Raw genomic sequence first — 16080 nt, 5'->3', positions numbered from 1 at the left:
CTCGTACTATGAGTCCACCGCAGGCGTTGAGGGCTTCTCCGCACAAGGTCCCCAAAGGTCGCCACGCTCTCGTTGATGCCTCATGCATGTGGCCTCGAACCTTTTGTGGCCTCCAACTTCTGGCACATCAACCACGAGGCCCGTCTCTGCTTACTCATTTCTCACACCGGGACAACCTAGCCAATGACCTCAAGCGGCGGTATGACTGTTCCTCTCGATGCGCGGACTAAGACATCCGAACTTCGTCACTGCTATCAAAGATCCAAACTGCCAATGTGTGAAAATCCCTACTACAACTGAGTTCACCATGGCGCTTTCGAGCACAAAGGGCCAGTGTATCATGACCTCGGTCCGTTGCCACCGTTACATCCTGCGGCTCTTATCCCCCCGGACCGCCCATCATATGGAATCTTTGTCGACTACAACGCGAGGGCAGAATAAATATGCGAGACACGGAGCTTTGGTGGCCACACCAAGGTGCGAGAATGACTTGAGGGGACTTTGGGGCCACACGGGAATTGAAGTTATTGCCAGCAACAACAGTGGCAGATCCCAGGAGCATGGACTCGACAACCATACAAAGGTAGAGTCGTTATAATGATGCTAACGTGCCCTGCAAGAACATTTTTTTTAATCTTCTTTTCCAGAATATCCCGTGCAAGCGAGCACGCTCTTGTTTGTTGAGCCCACTGCAATTGTGCGATCCAAAGTGACCGTGTCTTTAGAGCACGCTGCCATTGAGACCAGAATTCTCGGTCTGCTCCTTACTCCGTCTGTCAGGTGCTTCACTCTAAAAAAGACCGGGAGATACAAATACGTCGGTTGGGGCAACCGGATCCGAGCACGATCATTATCGCCAACGAGTGAGGACATTCATTGCTTTTTTTGGCTCCTCGATTGTCTGCCAGACAGACTCGGCGGCTTTCCCAGAAGCCGTAAGCAGGCCATCCGGACGATATGCCGCCTCCTCCCCCATCACCGCGCAACACTCCGTCAGCAGATCACCGCGCCTGGAGCACGGCCAGCGTGCTGAGCGGGCACACGAGTGGGCGGAGGCCCTCGGACCGACAGGGTTCTCATACACATTCACAACCTCGCCCGCAACAACACCCACATACGCAATCGCAATCGCAATCGCGGCCGGAGTCTCAGCCGCAGTCGAAATCAAGCGCCCAGTTCCAGCGCCGTCTGAGCTCCAAGAAGGAGCTCAAAGGAGGTATGACTGGGCGGTGGTTGAAGGAGGATTCGAGAAAGGACAGTCGAAAGGATTATGCCAGGGCGTTGGCTGTGTTAGAGCCTCGGCGCGACAGGTGAGGCGTGTGGAGGGAGAGGGAGGCTACTGTCCGAGCGTGAAGTAAGGAATTGAATTCGGATATGGATATGATATAGATACGATATGGATATAGAGGGAAGATCAACAGGCTCCGTGAGGACGGTTATACTTGGAGCTACTACTACTACTACTACTACTACTACTACAGCTTCGTCCTCGTCGTTGAATATGCATGCTCCCCAGAACCCAAAAGATGTTAGAGCCCACATACGACACACGACATACTACATAGATCCTCGAACAAGGCGATTAGATCATGCCTTGCAAATCGGCCATCGCGCTTCATTTACGCGCGTAGAATAAGCACGTAAGTAAGTAAGCAAGCATGCATGCATGCATGCACTGTACTCTACACTAACCACTAACCACTACCATCTCCTTTGCGTGAATGATTGCTCACAGCCGGCCTGCAGCTGAGTATGTACATGGGCATGCAATTCTAGTCACAGCCACCACGAGACACCTGCGATGCTCGTCACGACCTGTATTCTATATCCGAATGAGTACGGAGTACCGAGGCACACACTGCATATTGAGAAAGTCAACGATGTGAAGCATGCTTTGGTATTCTAGGACCGAGCACAGACGAGCTTAATTAAGCGCGCTTGAGTACTGTGTGTTGCGTACGGAGTACATTTCTGAACTCGTCCTCGTCCTCGTCCTCCGCACAAGTACAGTACAAGATCAGGGTCGCTCTTCGATTCGAAGCTCACTGACGTGTGCAAGCTCATCAGACACTACGTCCAATCCTTAGTGTACATGGTACGCTAGCTGGCCACCTCGAAATTACTCGCATAAACATACTTTAAGTCATCACGTTGTCAAACTCTCTCCAGACGCGCTTGCTGTTGTCTCGCTAATTATCTTACTGGAAGGAATGAGAAGAAGACATCGACGAATACTTCGAAGCACAGATCAACGACCACAGCGTAGAAAACATATATACACATCCTACCACCTCCCCCGCCAACTCTTCTCAAATGCTCGAGATTCCTCCTCGGCCCGCTCCAGCGCGCGGCGCCACTCCCTCTCCATGCGCCGCGCCAACTCCTCCCTCGTCTCGATGGGATTGCCGTGCTCGTCCGTCTCCGTGCCGGGACTCTCGCACCCTCGGAGGCCAATGAACCTTCCCCACCTGCGGCGTTTGGTCTCGAGATCAACGTCGATCTGGCGATCTTCGTCGTGCAAACTGGTCCAAGCCGGTATGCACGCCGGGTAGAGGAACGTCTCCTGCACGGCGGGTTCGACCTGGTGGTACCACCGCGCTAGGCTGTCCAGCTGGTCGTGCGTCAAGAGGTGGTACTGCAAGAGGCTGGTGGGAAACTGCGGGTGCGGGAGGCCCGTGGCCACCGAGATGAGCGGCACGAGGGGCGTGCGCAGGTGGTCGACGCTGTGCAGGTAGTTTTGTCTTTGGCGCTGTGTGCGCGGGCTGGCGGCAGGGGGAACCACTGTGACGTGGTATCGAGGGGGCTGGGGAAGACGCCCGGCGCCAGGAAAGCGCGAGAGTCTGGGCCGCTTGCGGATAGGCGACCGCGTGGTGATCGGGGTAGGGGTGTGCGAGCGAATGAGACGTCTGGGGTTTGTAGCGGACGCGGTAAACGCTGTTGCAGTAGTGGTCGTGGTGGGAGCCCAGTCAATGGGTGAGCTGCCAGAGGGGAATCGGGTGGATGAAGAGTCCTCTTCCTGCACGTTAGGGAGATTGGTGTTGACGCGCAGGGGTAGCGTCATCGTTGTCCCGCGCCCATGCCTTGGACTGCGCATGGCCATGCGGCTCTGACGACCATCTTGGGGGAAAGTCGCGGCTGTGGGTGTCTGCATGTGCATCGTATGAAAGTATGATCTTTCTGGCGTGCGGATTGAATAGGTGGAATATACGGGAGAAGTGATCGGCGAGGTCAGGCTATTCCGCCGGCATGTTGACCCATTGCTGAGGCGCCATGGGGCTGGATTACCGCCTGATCCGGGTGTCATGAGCATGGCAGAGAGGGATGCTTGTCTGTGGAGCATATGCTCTGGAGAGAAGCTGGTCACCAGCTGGGGCAGTGGCGATATCATGGGTGTGTCGATGGCCATTGGCGAATAGGGCGATCGCGGCGATGGAGATGGCATCGGAGACTCTGGGCTCGACGGATCCATGGCTGCGAAGTGGTAGAAACTGTATCAAGGTAAGTGCGATCGCTAGAATGGCACGACAGGAAGGTGTATGCTGAGAAAGTCGCTGTAACAAGAGCAGCAAACGGTTATGAGATTGGACAGGCCAGGCTAGAACCAGGCCGTCTTCTTGAAGACAATGGCTTTGCTTGTCCCTGGAATAGAGCATCAAGTCATATTTCTCTTCCATGGTACCAAAATACACAGTATGCATTCCATTGTGATCAGACGCGGCATCATCAGCTTTTCTTTGTCGAGAGGTCGCCGTCGTCTGAAGCAGACAATGGACGCACGTAGCCACCTCATGTTCGGGCCTCCGGAGGTGTGGAAACACTTCTCTTGGGCTTTCATGTCGAGTTGGCAAAGATGGAGCGATTTTGAACCATACACGGGTCGACAGCCGGACTGCAGCAGACGTTGAAAGCGGCAACATCTCCAAAGTCACCCACTGGCTGTGTGGTTGCAATGGACTCGAGGACGAAAGCGGTGGCTCCCTCACGAGGTGTCCGTGCGCTTTATCATCTCAGGCCATTGTTCGGGAATTGCAGAACATCCAACTCCATGGACACGACCTTGGGAAGATAGCCCTTGATACCATCGGAGTTGAACCAGGGGAAGCTCTGAAGCGACCAGAATAGGAGATCCGCTGAATGATAGCATCTCTAGCTTTTAGCCCTGCAGCTATTACACGTCACGATTGTTGTACCTGAGAGCCAAGCCGTGGCTTTGTCAGAGATGTCAGGATAGGGTATTCAGCCGCTGTCAGTGATTCATGTACACGCAAGGTACACGCAAGGCAGATGTGAGGTGGACGTGTTTCGCAAGTCAATCGTAACTGCATGGTAAGTGAATTGTAAGTGAATTGGAGATGACTTGCAAGTGAATTGTCACGGGTCCTGCTGTTGACCGTCTTGGCATGTCTTGGGCTGCATCAAGTGGTTGAGCAAGAGGCTCCCACGGTGACCATTCGCTGTGACTGGCCGCCTCAGGATTCATCAGCTCGCTGGTGATCGTGTGTGCTGGGTGTCGGTATTGCGACCATGAATTGCGTGTGCTTTTCTGGGGTGCGCGTCCCCCAATGTCCGGGTGAAGATCCAACCCCCAGGGGAACGACAGACCCAATACCAAGCATATAGCTCCTTGTCAGAAATGCATAGAAGCCCTTGGCGCCTGTGTGCCTGTGTTCCTCGATCTTGCCGCATGCACCCTCGGAGCAGGACCGATGCTTGATTTGGGCAGGAGAGAAGCAGGACGCAAGCTCCGGGGCAAATGGCCGCGGCTGGGATTCACCAAGCAATTGGCAGCTTTTTAGCCTCATCTCTGCCACTGATTCGCTCAGCTGATGGTTGTCCCTCTTCTCGTGCCTCCGACACATCTTCGTCGACGGCAGCGGGCTGCTCAACTAAACCTTAGTACCGACTACCTCCAACTTGCTGAACGTCCCATCTCACCTCCTTCGCTCTCCTGCCCCGCCATCACCACCTCCGTCTCGCTTCTCCCTTGATGTCTATGCGAGCAACATGCATCGAATTGTGAGTCCAGCTTCCGCACGAAGACACACTGCCTTTCCTCGTCTCTCCCCGGACCCTCGTCAGAGGTCAGACTACACGGCCCAGCGCACATAAGCCCCCACGTCTAGATTCCACCATCTCACCTGCCTGGACCGTCAATGATACCGCCAGAGTCTAGCCCGCCAGATCACCTTCCTTGACGCCTCGCCCACGGGCTCGAGCGTCGCCCCGCAGTCATGGTACTGTGCCTCGGAAGCAACGACGAAGAGCCCCCCGACGAGTACGACCAGCTCCCTTTCGGCCTGAAATGGCGCATGCACTGGGCCAAGAAAGAGACCGACCCTCGCACCGGCGAGGCAGTCTTGCGTCTCGGCAATAACAGAATCCTCAAGACTCATTGCGCCAACACCGAGTACCAAGCCCTGATGCTCATTGACCGGCACACTTCTGTCCCCTCGTACAAGGTCCTAGCGGTGTACAACAGACCCGAAGGCAAATTGGTCGAGTACGAGGCCTACCCAGGGAAGCCCTTACAGGAATGTTGGTCTTCAATGCCGGCGCACCAACAGAACAAGATAGTCTCACAGCTGGGGCGCTTTGTCGAACAACTGAGAAAGATGCAGCCACCAAAGCAATGCGTAGTAGGAGATGCCACCCTTGGTGCGGCCCTGGACCACCGGTTTGGCTCTGGGAGAATAGGGCCCTTCTTCTCAATCGAGGCGTTTCAAGAGTTTGAGCGCAGAGGCCATTCAGTAGACGACTTCCCGGAGAAAGAGATTCAGATGGTTCATGCGCCCAAGAAGCCATACCAACTCAAATTCACTCACGCCAGCCTTTGTCCTCAGAACATCCTGGTAGATGACGCCGGACGAGTAACAGCCTTGGTCGGATGGGAATCGTCTGGATGGTACCCTGAATATTGGGAATATACTCAAATGTGCCACTTGACCCCAAAGACCATGGGAGATTGGCTCGACGCAATGTGCAGAGTCGTCCCTCGATATGATCAAGAGCTGGCTTGCGAAGAAGCATTACGGGCACGATATACAGGCTCCATATATGATGCACCGAGAAGTGTGAGGGCTCCAAGCCCTTCACCTAGTGAGCGCCATGCAGAGCAGCAGGAGATTGACGACAAGAACACCTCCGATACAAGTGGATAGTGGTCTCAATCGGCGAGGCTCTGACACCTGCGGGACCATTCTACAAGTTGAACATTCTGAGCTATATTACCTGGAGGGCAAGAACGTCTGTCTCCACTGGCGACACATCCATCTCAGATTTGAGTCCCTGCCGCCATTGCGAGCAACACGAGATCACTTGACAAGACAGCCCAGCTCCAGATCTCATTAGTACCTGCTCAGATTGACATGGATCATCCAGACTTCAGGGATCGAGCAGTGACTCTGAGGCGACAACGCCAGAGATACTTCCTGGCCCACTCACAGGGTGTGGGCTCTGATTCATGTCGCGCTGGAAACAGAGTAACTGCGCCGCCAAATTCCCAGCCCACCCGGTGCAGTACCTCCCAAACCATCTGGCCGATCTCAATCATGGGGGACCGAGCCAATTCCTTGGGGTTCTAGCAACGCCATGTTCAAAGTTCTTGGATTACTGTTGTACTGCGGCGTCACGGCGCAAAGTTTGAGCGTTTCGGCGAGATTGCCAGTAGTTTTGGTTCTTTCTTCTGGTTTAGCATAGCAATGGCGATGGACGGGCTTCTCACTCAAAGCACAAATAGGACGGCGTCGAGAAGATAGGTACGTATGTGGAGTGGAGTACAGTACTGGATTATGTAGCGAGTGCCATCAAGGGCCGTCTAATATAGCGACTTTTGTCATGAGATGGACGGGGCAAGGGCCGCGATTTGACAACAGGATATAGGAAATCGGTTATCAGTAGACGTTGGACGCTCAACACATCAGATTGCATATGCAGCAACACGCTATACATGACTACTTCTCAACATCAACATTTGAGTTCTGAAACAGATAGTTACCCTCCTAATTGTTTTACTTCCATACAAGTCGAGAAGACCAGCTGCCTCACTTCCACCCACGGTAAGTGGACTCGTACGAGACCGCAACCAACGGCATACATGGCCCCTGGAGCCTTTTTTTTCTCAACCGACTCACCAGATTTTCGCGCGTCCCCATCAAAATCATCACATACGGGGTATACGTGATCTGATCTGACCCGACCCTACCTGAGACATGCTAAACTATCACCAAGTTCGCAATCCTCACGCCCTTGGTCTCGACGTGGTACCGTCTCTTGATGCCCACGCCCACGGCCCTCTCCTTCAACGCGTCGTACACTTTGTCCCCACCACCCACCAGGACCATCGGGATCGGATTCCGCCGATAGAGTCCCGCGGGCGTGATCTGCTGGCGGGGCAGGAACGGACGCACGAGGTCCGCTTCGTCGTGGTCGGCGCCAACACGGCCCTGGTCGCTGTCCTCGTTCCCGTCGTCTCCGTCGTCTTCAGCCACCCCCTGGTCCTGACCCTGCTCGTAATTCACTACCACGACGAGCTGTAGGGCGCTATTTCCGGGCGTGAACGCAGGGATGTTCTCCAATTTGTCCGACCAGTCGCATCCCCCGCGCTTCACCACAAGGACTTGATGCGTTCTGACCACGGAGAGGGGGATCTTGTGGTCGCAGAGCTGGTCGGTCGCGTAGATTTTCGTCCACGGGAGGGGCGGAGGAGACGGGCTGTTCAACGGCACGAAGTTGGGGACTTCGGGCCAGGAAGGGAGCGGGGCGGCGCCGGGCCCGGTGGCTGTTACGGCGGAGAGGTGGTAGCGCGGTTGACCCTGGCCGTGGCCAGGGGATGAGGTCGAGGTCGAGCGCGAGGAGGTGGCAGCGCGTTTCGTGGGGGTAGTGAGTGAGAGAGGGGTTGAAAACGGCCATGTTGCAGGGGGCCGAGTATCCTTGATGAGACTGGAGATTTGGGATACAATGGCATTCCAAGCCGCTCTCATGGCGTTGTCATTCGATGCTTCACCGAGGATGGGGACCTCGATGATGAGTTCGGGTTGGTCGTGGTCGTCCTGCGATGGTTCAGCTTCAGCGGGAGGGTCGGGCTCTTCGATGGCGCTGTTCAGATCGACTACCAGGTCGAGCATGACGTGATCTTTGAGCCGAGTGAAATTCGGATCTGCGGGACTGAGTACGTCCTGACCCGTCTCACGGCCCAAGTAGATCTTCTCATCCTTTCCAAGTGGGATATTGTTGATGGTCTGAACACGCCATGCATCGTGGAATCCATCCTCAAACAGCCATGGTGTGTCTTGTACCATACCCAGGCGTAGGCCACCAATTGCATTTATTAAAATGCCGTCTTTGACGCGTTGTAAAGGTGGGGCATTAATTCCCGGCGCTGGCATCGCTGGAAAAGAGATGTCTAGCGTCGGTCTCGTTGGTATAACGGAGCTGGTCGCATTCCAGGGGACGAGTTCTGGCGGCAACGTCCATGGGTAGTACGTATAGTTCGAAGGAGAGCTGATGTCCGATACGGTGATGCTCGGGTGATCCGCGGCGTATTCTCCCAGCACAGACTCGATCTTGTCGCGATGTGGCATCAGGTGCAGTCGCGCGAGGTTGGCTGCGTGGTACACGTCGCCTCTTGCAGCAACGTTGGAGACAGTGAAAGGCAAGGACGGCGACCTGACGGGGCAGAACGACTCCTCTTCCTGCCTAGGCCATGAAGGTCCCTGAGGGATATCGTGACCAACACTTCGTGGAATGACCAGTGGGTGACCTTCGGTCGTGAACACGAACGGCTCGTCGAGATGATTTAAGGGATGGCTAGGATCGAAGAGCAGAAACAGGTACTTCGCTGTTTCCCCAAGGAAAAAGCTCTCCATTCTGTCCGTTTGTTCCCCTGTGAGCACATTTTGAATACTAGCCCAGCCACACCTGGTCCAGCATCTCCGCTTGATGTCTCGGAGGACCATTTCACCGACGTGGAAATACCATGGGTCCTCGGTGGCGCGATAGAGGTAGTAGGTGGACTCAATGAACTCTGGTCGGCCCACCCACCAGCCGAGACCACCCTCGATCCCGCCAGAGACTAGATTCCAACGTTCAGGGAGAGCTGAAAACCTTGTCCAGAGCGCTGTTTGCAGGAGATGCGTCTCAATGGCTTCTTCGACTTCACCGGCGAGGGCCAAAAGACCGGGGTAGTATGCGCTCAGAGCGTCAACCCAGAACCCTCTGGCGGCCCCAGTGACCAGGTCAGCCTGGATGTAGTGTGGATGTTGATATGTTGTGTCCCGGTAGAGATGTCTCTTAATCGCAGAATGAGCGGTGTTCCAAGCGTTGAGAAAGGCCTGAGGAGTCTCATCTCCCGGTGAGATGGGACCATGAAGCAGCCTGGGATCATGGGCCTCGTCAACACCGTCGTAAACGGGACGGGCTTCGCGTGACAACAGGATGTGCGATTTGAGGGCATACTCAAAGAAGCTATCGATGCCAGCACCGATGCCCGTCCACGTACCAATCCAGTTCCCACTTTCCGCGTCAATGCCGCCACCAATGAGATCGATGCTGCTTCGTCTCTGCCATACAGCCCAGAAAGCCCTCTTGGCCAACTCCTCAAAGCGTGGATCTCCAGTGAGGCGGCTTAGCACGGTAAACTCAAGGACCAGACTTCCGGCGCCGGCGCTGCACGTTTCTGTGATTTCATGAGCTCCAGAAGGGGCTGAGCATCTGCCATCTTCGCTGCCCGCATTCAGAGGAGAGTTGACATAAAATGGTATGCCGTGCCGGAGATTTACCCGGGGATAGGGAATACCAGTTGAAGACCAAAAGGCCGGGAGCAGGCGACTTCCCAGATCATATGCCAGCCTCAGAAGTTGGCCGTCATACTCAAACGCATTAGGCCAGAGAATACCCTGCTTCTTGCCATGATATTGATCCTTGTGCCATGCTTGTGCGTAGGCAAGCTGATTCCGAGGAGGGCGGTAGCCGTGGATGGGGAGGTCGCCGACCGCGAACAGGTGGGCGCTCAGCAGGCCACCTAGTCCACGTATCGCCGTCTCAAAGACCTGGACCTTGCTGTCAAGGTCAAATCCGCGCGCTCTTGAGCCTTCACCTGCCCAACCATCAGAGCCATCGCCGTACTGCGCAACCAAATCCCTCACACTGTCTTGAAAGAGTCGGAGAGGTTTGTTTTGTCTCGGGCTTGATGGGTTCGAGGCCAATATAGCGAGGGTCGAGAGACTATCGATGAGGGTCAAGGAATAATTTCCCAGAGGGTCATTAACTTCAATGTGGGTAGGATTCTCGCTGTCGCGTGTAAGGGGCTTGCAAGATATCGGCCGCAGCTCGTCTTCTGGAAAAGCATAGGTCATGTAATTCTCAAAGCCATGGTAGAAGAGGTCCTCAGCCTCCTTCCTCAACGCTTTGATCTGACCGGGTGTTTGAGCCTGCACAACGGCTGCCGAGGCCAGACTGGCAATCAGAACGACCACCAGGATGCCCCTCAGCCATTCCAGTAGCGGTGCGGTGAAAAGACTTGTCGGCAGTGATGTAGCTGGAGGCGTCACATGGCGGCAGATTATGCGCATGGCACACTCGCAGGAGTCTGTGCCACCGACCGCATATCAAACGGTCGCGTGCGTGGTGTTGTTACAAATCGGTTTGGCGGCTTGAGGTGGCGCTGTGTGCTCAGTCAATGAACCGATTATGCGCAAACACGTGATGGTCCAGCTTGGGCCTAGTGTCACTTGGCGTCGGACTCAGGGATAAAGTCGCACCGAGAGCAGCCCGAGGAGCTGGAAGAGCGACTGCACAGTATTCCGTACTGTGTACGGAGTACCTGCAGGTGATCTCGCTGGAATGGGACAGTAGTCTTTAGGGTATGTGTTCCTACGGATGATCTCAGAGGGTTCGCCATTTTGGTCAATTCAACACTCCAAGTTGGCCACGGAGCAGCAGCGTTCCAAAGCTTGAGGGTAAATGTCCGAAGTTTGGTCTCGATGGTAACACTCTTTACTTGTTCATGTTGTCCATGATACTAAGGTGGACCTAGAAAACGATGGATACGAGGTTGGAGAACCTCTCGGAAACAAAGGCGAGTTGCCGTGATGGATGCGGGCAAAGATGACTGCCGCATGGGTAATATAAAGCTGTTCAAACCCCCATGCGATGGACGTGCCCCCACGTCCAGGAGACATCTCGCGAGACACTCGACGATAGTTTGACGATCACAGACAGCTACCCGACTCTCAATACCCCTCCGGGCACGATGAAAGTGTTACTCACTGGTGGTAGTGGCTTCGTCGCCGTGCATTGCGTTGATCAGTTGTTGCAACACGGGTATTTAAATCCATCCATGTGACACTTGGGGCTCACTAGAATTAACATTCTGTCAGGCACGAGGTGGTAGCTACTGTAAGATCTGATGAAAAGGGTGATTATCTTCAAGAACTTTTCAAGGGGAAGCCTCTATCGTGTGTGATAGTCAAGGATATCGCAGCCGAAGGCGCGTTCGACGAGGCTGTCAGGGCAGAGCCGCCCTTCGAAGCGGTGGTGCACACGGCATCGCCCTTTCACTTCAACATCACCAATAACAAGGATCTGCTCGATCCTGCTATCAATGGAACGGCAGGGATCCTGAAAGCGGTCCACAAGTCAGCGAAATCAGTCAAACGCGTCGTGATCACGTCATCCTTTGCCGCCATTTCGAACTATAGCAACCCTCCAAAGGTGTACACCGAACAAGTCTGGAATGACCAAACCATGGAGGAGGCATTGACGACAACCAATCCACAGGCAGCGTATCGGGCCAGCAAAAAGTTCGCGGAGAAGGCGGCGTGGGATTTCATGGAAAACGAGAAGCCCGGTTTTACTCTGGCGACGCTATGTCCACCCATGATATACGGGCCAGTCCTGCATCAAGTCAAGTCGCTGGATGATCTGAACACCTCAAGCGCAAGAATGCTGAGACTCTACCAAGGTATCCCACGATCTGGCCCGGTGGGATCGCCGATGCATGTCGACGTGCGCGACTTAGCTTTGGCTCATGTCCTGGCAATCGAAAACCCCAAAGCGGCGAACCAGAGGTTCTTAATGGCTGCCCAGTTGGCAACGGAGAAGGAGCTTCGCGACATCATGGAGAAGAACTTCCCAGAGATCAGGGGAAAGCTGCGTGATGAGGTGACGGACACGCTTCCACCATGGAGCATCGATAACAGCAAATCCATCAACATGCTGGGCGTCAAGTACAGGCCACTCGAGGACACCGTTGTCGACACCGTTAAATCTTTGAAGGCCCTTGGCGCTTAGAGCGTCTCTCCTCGCGCCAGACTCATGAAGAGTAGATATAGACATAGATTGGCATGGGTCGTTGCGGACAAACGGTTGAGAGTACAAAAAGAGTAGACCCAAGCGTCCGTTTCCCTCACCTCCTTCACTCCATGGTCAAGCATGCCGGGACGTCACCGTCTAGCCTTATGGGTGAATCCGGGCATTTCTTTTCACCAATGATGAGGCAACACAGGTGCATAGGTGCTCTGAGAGTCATGGATCCCAAGCCGAGGTAATCTGATATGTCGCGAAAGCGGACAATGGCAATATCCTCAGCCGCGATCGTTCAGTGCCTCCCAGGTCAAGATGCTCCAGCATGATTGCATTAAATCATGTCCTGCAAGATGAGTCTTGATTGAAGTTGAGTCGGAGGAGAGAAGTCGAGGAAGCCAGAGCGAAATGGCGGTAGAACTATGTTCCTTCAGACAGTGCAATATACCTCCATCCCGAGATCGCTAAGGGGCTGGAAACATGTCACCCCATCGGTGGTAAGAGCACTGGAATCCGAAGCTCAATTTCGTTTTCGTCTATCTAGCAGTACTACAACTCATCTTTGACGCTCTTCGTTGCCTTGGGTGCGGAAATGGTAACCGTGGATGAGCCTGCTGAGGTTGCAGATGTCGACGTGTTAGTTCCAGATGGACTGCTGGGACCCGCGGAAGTAGACTTGCTCTTCTTCGGCTTGCCTTTCGCTCCCTTCTTGCTACCGCTGGCCTTTCCCTTTCTGGGTATGTCTTGCATCTTGATCGTCTTCATGATCGTCTCAGACACTAGTCGTTGCAGCTCTTGGCCCCTGGACTCGAGCTCCGAGACCAGAAACGCTGGATCATCGTGTTGTCCCAGCTTGTCCTGCAGGGCGAGTTTCTCGTCTAGCCACTTCTTCACCTCGTCATATTTCGTTGTTAACATTGAAAGATCCTCATTCGTGTATTCATAAGGCTTGATCGCCGGTGGTTCATCCGTCTGTGCTGCTTCTGCTGCCGGGGTGCTGCTATAAGGGTCGTCATCCAGATCGTCGCCCTCTGCAACAGAGGAAGAAGAGCTTGCAGAGACACTGGAGCTTGGAGACGAAGCGGCTTCGCTGGCGCTCGAGGAAGCATCCTCTGCTGCTCTCTTGATGCTTCCCTCGACCATTGTGATCATGCCATTCAAATTCTCTAGTCCCTCCTTGAGAGCCCTGACAGCGTCAGGACGCTTCGTCGACTCATCTCTACGCTTGAGAACGGGGTCAACCAGATCCCGGAGGCTCTTCAGCTTGTCTTTGAAATCTTGCACTTTGGCGTCAAAGCCTTCACCATACAGCCATTCAGATATACTAGCCAGCTGTTTCTGAAGCTCCTTTCGAGCGGCATCGCTCGAGACAGCGATGAAACTTTCGTCCTCAAGATAGTCTCTTGCTTGGTAGGTGAAAGCCTCGAGGGTATTCAGTGCTTCGGCCCGTAGCACGGCATTCTTATCAGATGCGTCGAACTGAGACAGGCGCTGTCGGAGACGAGGGAGAGTCTCGCTGGGTGGAGAGTTCAGACCAACCACGGTTGATTTCAGAGATAGTGGTACAGAGGCAACTGATGGGGCAGCATTCACGGCCCGGGCAGCTTTGGTGGAGTAAGACAGAGAGGACGTGACGCCTGATGATTCCGCTGGGGACGGCGAAGCCGATGATATGGTCGATCCAGAGCTTGTAGGGTCAGACACAGGCAACGGAGTCAGAGATTCGGAAGTATCCTCAACCGCGTCGTCGTTATCGACTAGCTTCTGATCGTTCTCCTTCTTGCCAAAGCCAAATAGTCCTTTGACATTGTCCATGACGGTACCGCCTTTGGCGCTTTCCACTTCACAGCTGACAGATCCAGTTGTGACCTCCGGTAAAGCATCCACAGGACTTAGTCGCACCGTAAAGACGGTGCTGATGTTTGACGCTGAGCATCTGTGCTTCTCTTGCAATTCTGCAACAGACTTTGTCAGGTTCAAAGCCTCGACTTGCAGGATAGTTACGTCCGAGTCCTCGACTGTCTGAGAAAATGACAAGGTCACATCCTCCAGAGTCTTGATCGGTACTTGTTTCTCGATTCCGACTTGAGAAGACGGAGCGAACAGCTTCTGCGACTTTTCCTTGTTGTCGGCAGTCCACTTCAACATGAACGAAAAGCTTGAAATATCAGTGTCGCGAATATCCTTGACTCTGAAGCTTGGGCTGAGCGAGGCGGCCTTGAAAGCAGCCCCCATGACGGCAGCCTCGTCCGCGTTGACATTGGATTTTAGTTGCGCAGGTCGAAGAGCCACTTTCTCGAGCTGCTTCTGCACGAAAGGAGTTCTTACTGCGCCTCCATGTAGGATGATCGAGTCAAGGTCGCCCAGCTGGAGTCCTGCAAATTGGACAGCAGCATCGACAGGCGCCCTAACACGTGCAGCAAACTCTGCGGTGAGCTCTTCGAATTTGTCTCTCGTTAGACTGTATTTGAAAACAATGTCATCATCGTAGAGTCCGTCAAATGTAGCTCCGGCCGCGGCATTGGCGCTGAGAAATTGTCGAATCCGCTCTGCTTCCTTCCAAATCCTGGCCATTGCCTTGCCATTTGCCCTGACTTGCCCCATCGTCAATCCTAGCTTTTTCACCTTGGGCGATTCGACAAACTGGGCCACGATGTCGTCGACGATAACATCATTCAGAGAATCACCTCCCAGTGTTGCATCAAAACCTGTTCCAAGAGCGATGACTTCTTGGATTGTCGAGTTGCGCTTCGTAGGTCCTTTGATGGTTCTCCCTTGAAATTTGAGCACCGTGGCGGTCGTGGAGCCTGCACCCATGTCATAAATAAGGTGGTACTCGGGCTTCGCGCCATCGGTAACGCTTTCAAAGGAGCGATGGGTCGCGTAGTTGAGCCCGACGGCGAGTCCGTCGCTGACGAGACCTAGTATTCTCAACCCTGCCAAATCCGCAGCCAGTTCAATGGCTCGCTTCTCCTCTGCAGTATAGAATGACGGATGGGTAATGACCACGTCTGTGACATATACGCCTTTTGCAAGCATGGCTTCGGCATTGCTTCTGACATTCTTCAACTCCATCGCCAAGAGCTCTTCCACCATGAAAACTTCCTCCTTCCCACGGAAACTCTGGCTCTTGAAACCCACCGTCCCGGCTTTTTCGTCTGTGGCATCACCTCTTGGCACGGCCTCGATGTTCAGCCCAGGATACCGTGCGGCATATGTCTTGACAGCCGGCGCGGAGTATTCCACTCCAAGCAGGCTCTTCAGGTTGGGATAGACATCGCTTGGGAATCTTGCAGAGAGCGCGGCTGCATCTCCGCCATACAGTCGTTCGGGGAACGCGTCATTGTCCTTGTCTTGTGCTCTGGAGGGCTTAAAGGCAAGCGTGGCCGTTTCTTTCCGCTTCGAGTCCTTGGAGAGGACAATCTCAATTGGCGATCCAGGTCGAGCGATTGCGGCTTTCAGGTACTCGGTGCCGAGATCGATGCCCAGAACGGCCGAGGCAGCGTGTGTGGTTGTTGCGAGGAAGAGAAGGAGTAGAAGCGGTAGAAGAGTATAAGGTGCCAGCTTCCGCCGGCCGGGGGGAATCATTTTGATGTTTCTGGAGAAGACAGAGGGAAGAGTTTCGGTGATATCTCGAGTCAGCTAAGAGGACGATGATGTGTCAAATCTATTTTTTGAGCACATTTCCAGAATGAACGCCCGAACACAGAACAAGAAGAAGCGAAGGATATAACTGACAGCGCTGACCTCGCCTTCACTTGAGTGCTGCTCGTGAGAACA

General features: G+C 54.2%; 5 protein-coding genes across 5 annotated transcripts; 2 read left to right on the top strand and 3 right to left on the bottom strand.

The window, feature by feature from the left end:
• Positions 1 to 2284: 2284 nt before the first annotated feature.
• On the bottom strand, positions 2285 to 3061 carry G647_09523 (uncharacterized protein; the record flags this gene model as incomplete). The annotated part of the gene is made up of 1 exon (XM_008725517.1): positions 2285 to 3061. The coding sequence occupies one exon, from the start codon at positions 3059 to 3061 to the stop codon at positions 2285 to 2287; it is 777 nt and encodes a 258-aa protein (XP_008723739.1).
• A 2248-nt stretch (positions 3062 to 5309) lies between these two features.
• On the top strand, positions 5310 to 6158 carry G647_09522 (uncharacterized protein; the record flags this gene model as incomplete). The annotated part of the gene is made up of 1 exon (XM_008725516.1): positions 5310 to 6158. The coding sequence occupies one exon, from the start codon at positions 5310 to 5312 to the stop codon at positions 6156 to 6158; it is 849 nt and encodes a 282-aa protein (XP_008723738.1).
• A 1053-nt stretch (positions 6159 to 7211) lies between these two features.
• G647_09521 (uncharacterized protein) lies at positions 7212 to 10568 on the bottom strand (the record flags this gene model as incomplete). Its single annotated transcript, XM_008725515.1, has 1 exon — positions 7212 to 10568. The coding sequence occupies one exon, from the start codon at positions 10566 to 10568 to the stop codon at positions 7212 to 7214; it is 3357 nt and encodes a 1118-aa protein (XP_008723737.1).
• A 680-nt stretch (positions 10569 to 11248) lies between these two features.
• On the top strand, positions 11249 to 12288 carry G647_09520 (uncharacterized protein; the record flags this gene model as incomplete). The annotated part of the gene is made up of 2 exons (XM_008725514.1): positions 11249 to 11319; positions 11376 to 12288. 2 exons carry the CDS (start codon positions 11249 to 11251, stop codon positions 12286 to 12288), a joined length of 984 nt encoding a protein of 327 aa, XP_008723736.1.
• A 561-nt stretch (positions 12289 to 12849) lies between these two features.
• Positions 12850 to 15888, bottom strand: G647_09519 (uncharacterized protein; the record flags this gene model as incomplete). The annotated part of the gene is made up of 1 exon (XM_008725513.1): positions 12850 to 15888. One exon carries the CDS (start codon positions 15886 to 15888, stop codon positions 12850 to 12852), a length of 3039 nt encoding a protein of 1012 aa, XP_008723735.1.
• Positions 15889 to 16080: the final 192 nt, after the last annotated feature.

This window comes from Cladophialophora carrionii (genome assembly GCF_000365165.1).
Source record: "Cladophialophora carrionii CBS 160.54 unplaced genomic scaffold supercont1.10, whole genome shotgun sequence".
Lineage (NCBI taxonomy): Eukaryota > Fungi > Ascomycota > Eurotiomycetes > Chaetothyriales > Herpotrichiellaceae > Cladophialophora > Cladophialophora carrionii.
Note: the sequence above shows the minus strand (reverse complement) of the source record. Positions and strands in the feature narration are given on the sequence as shown.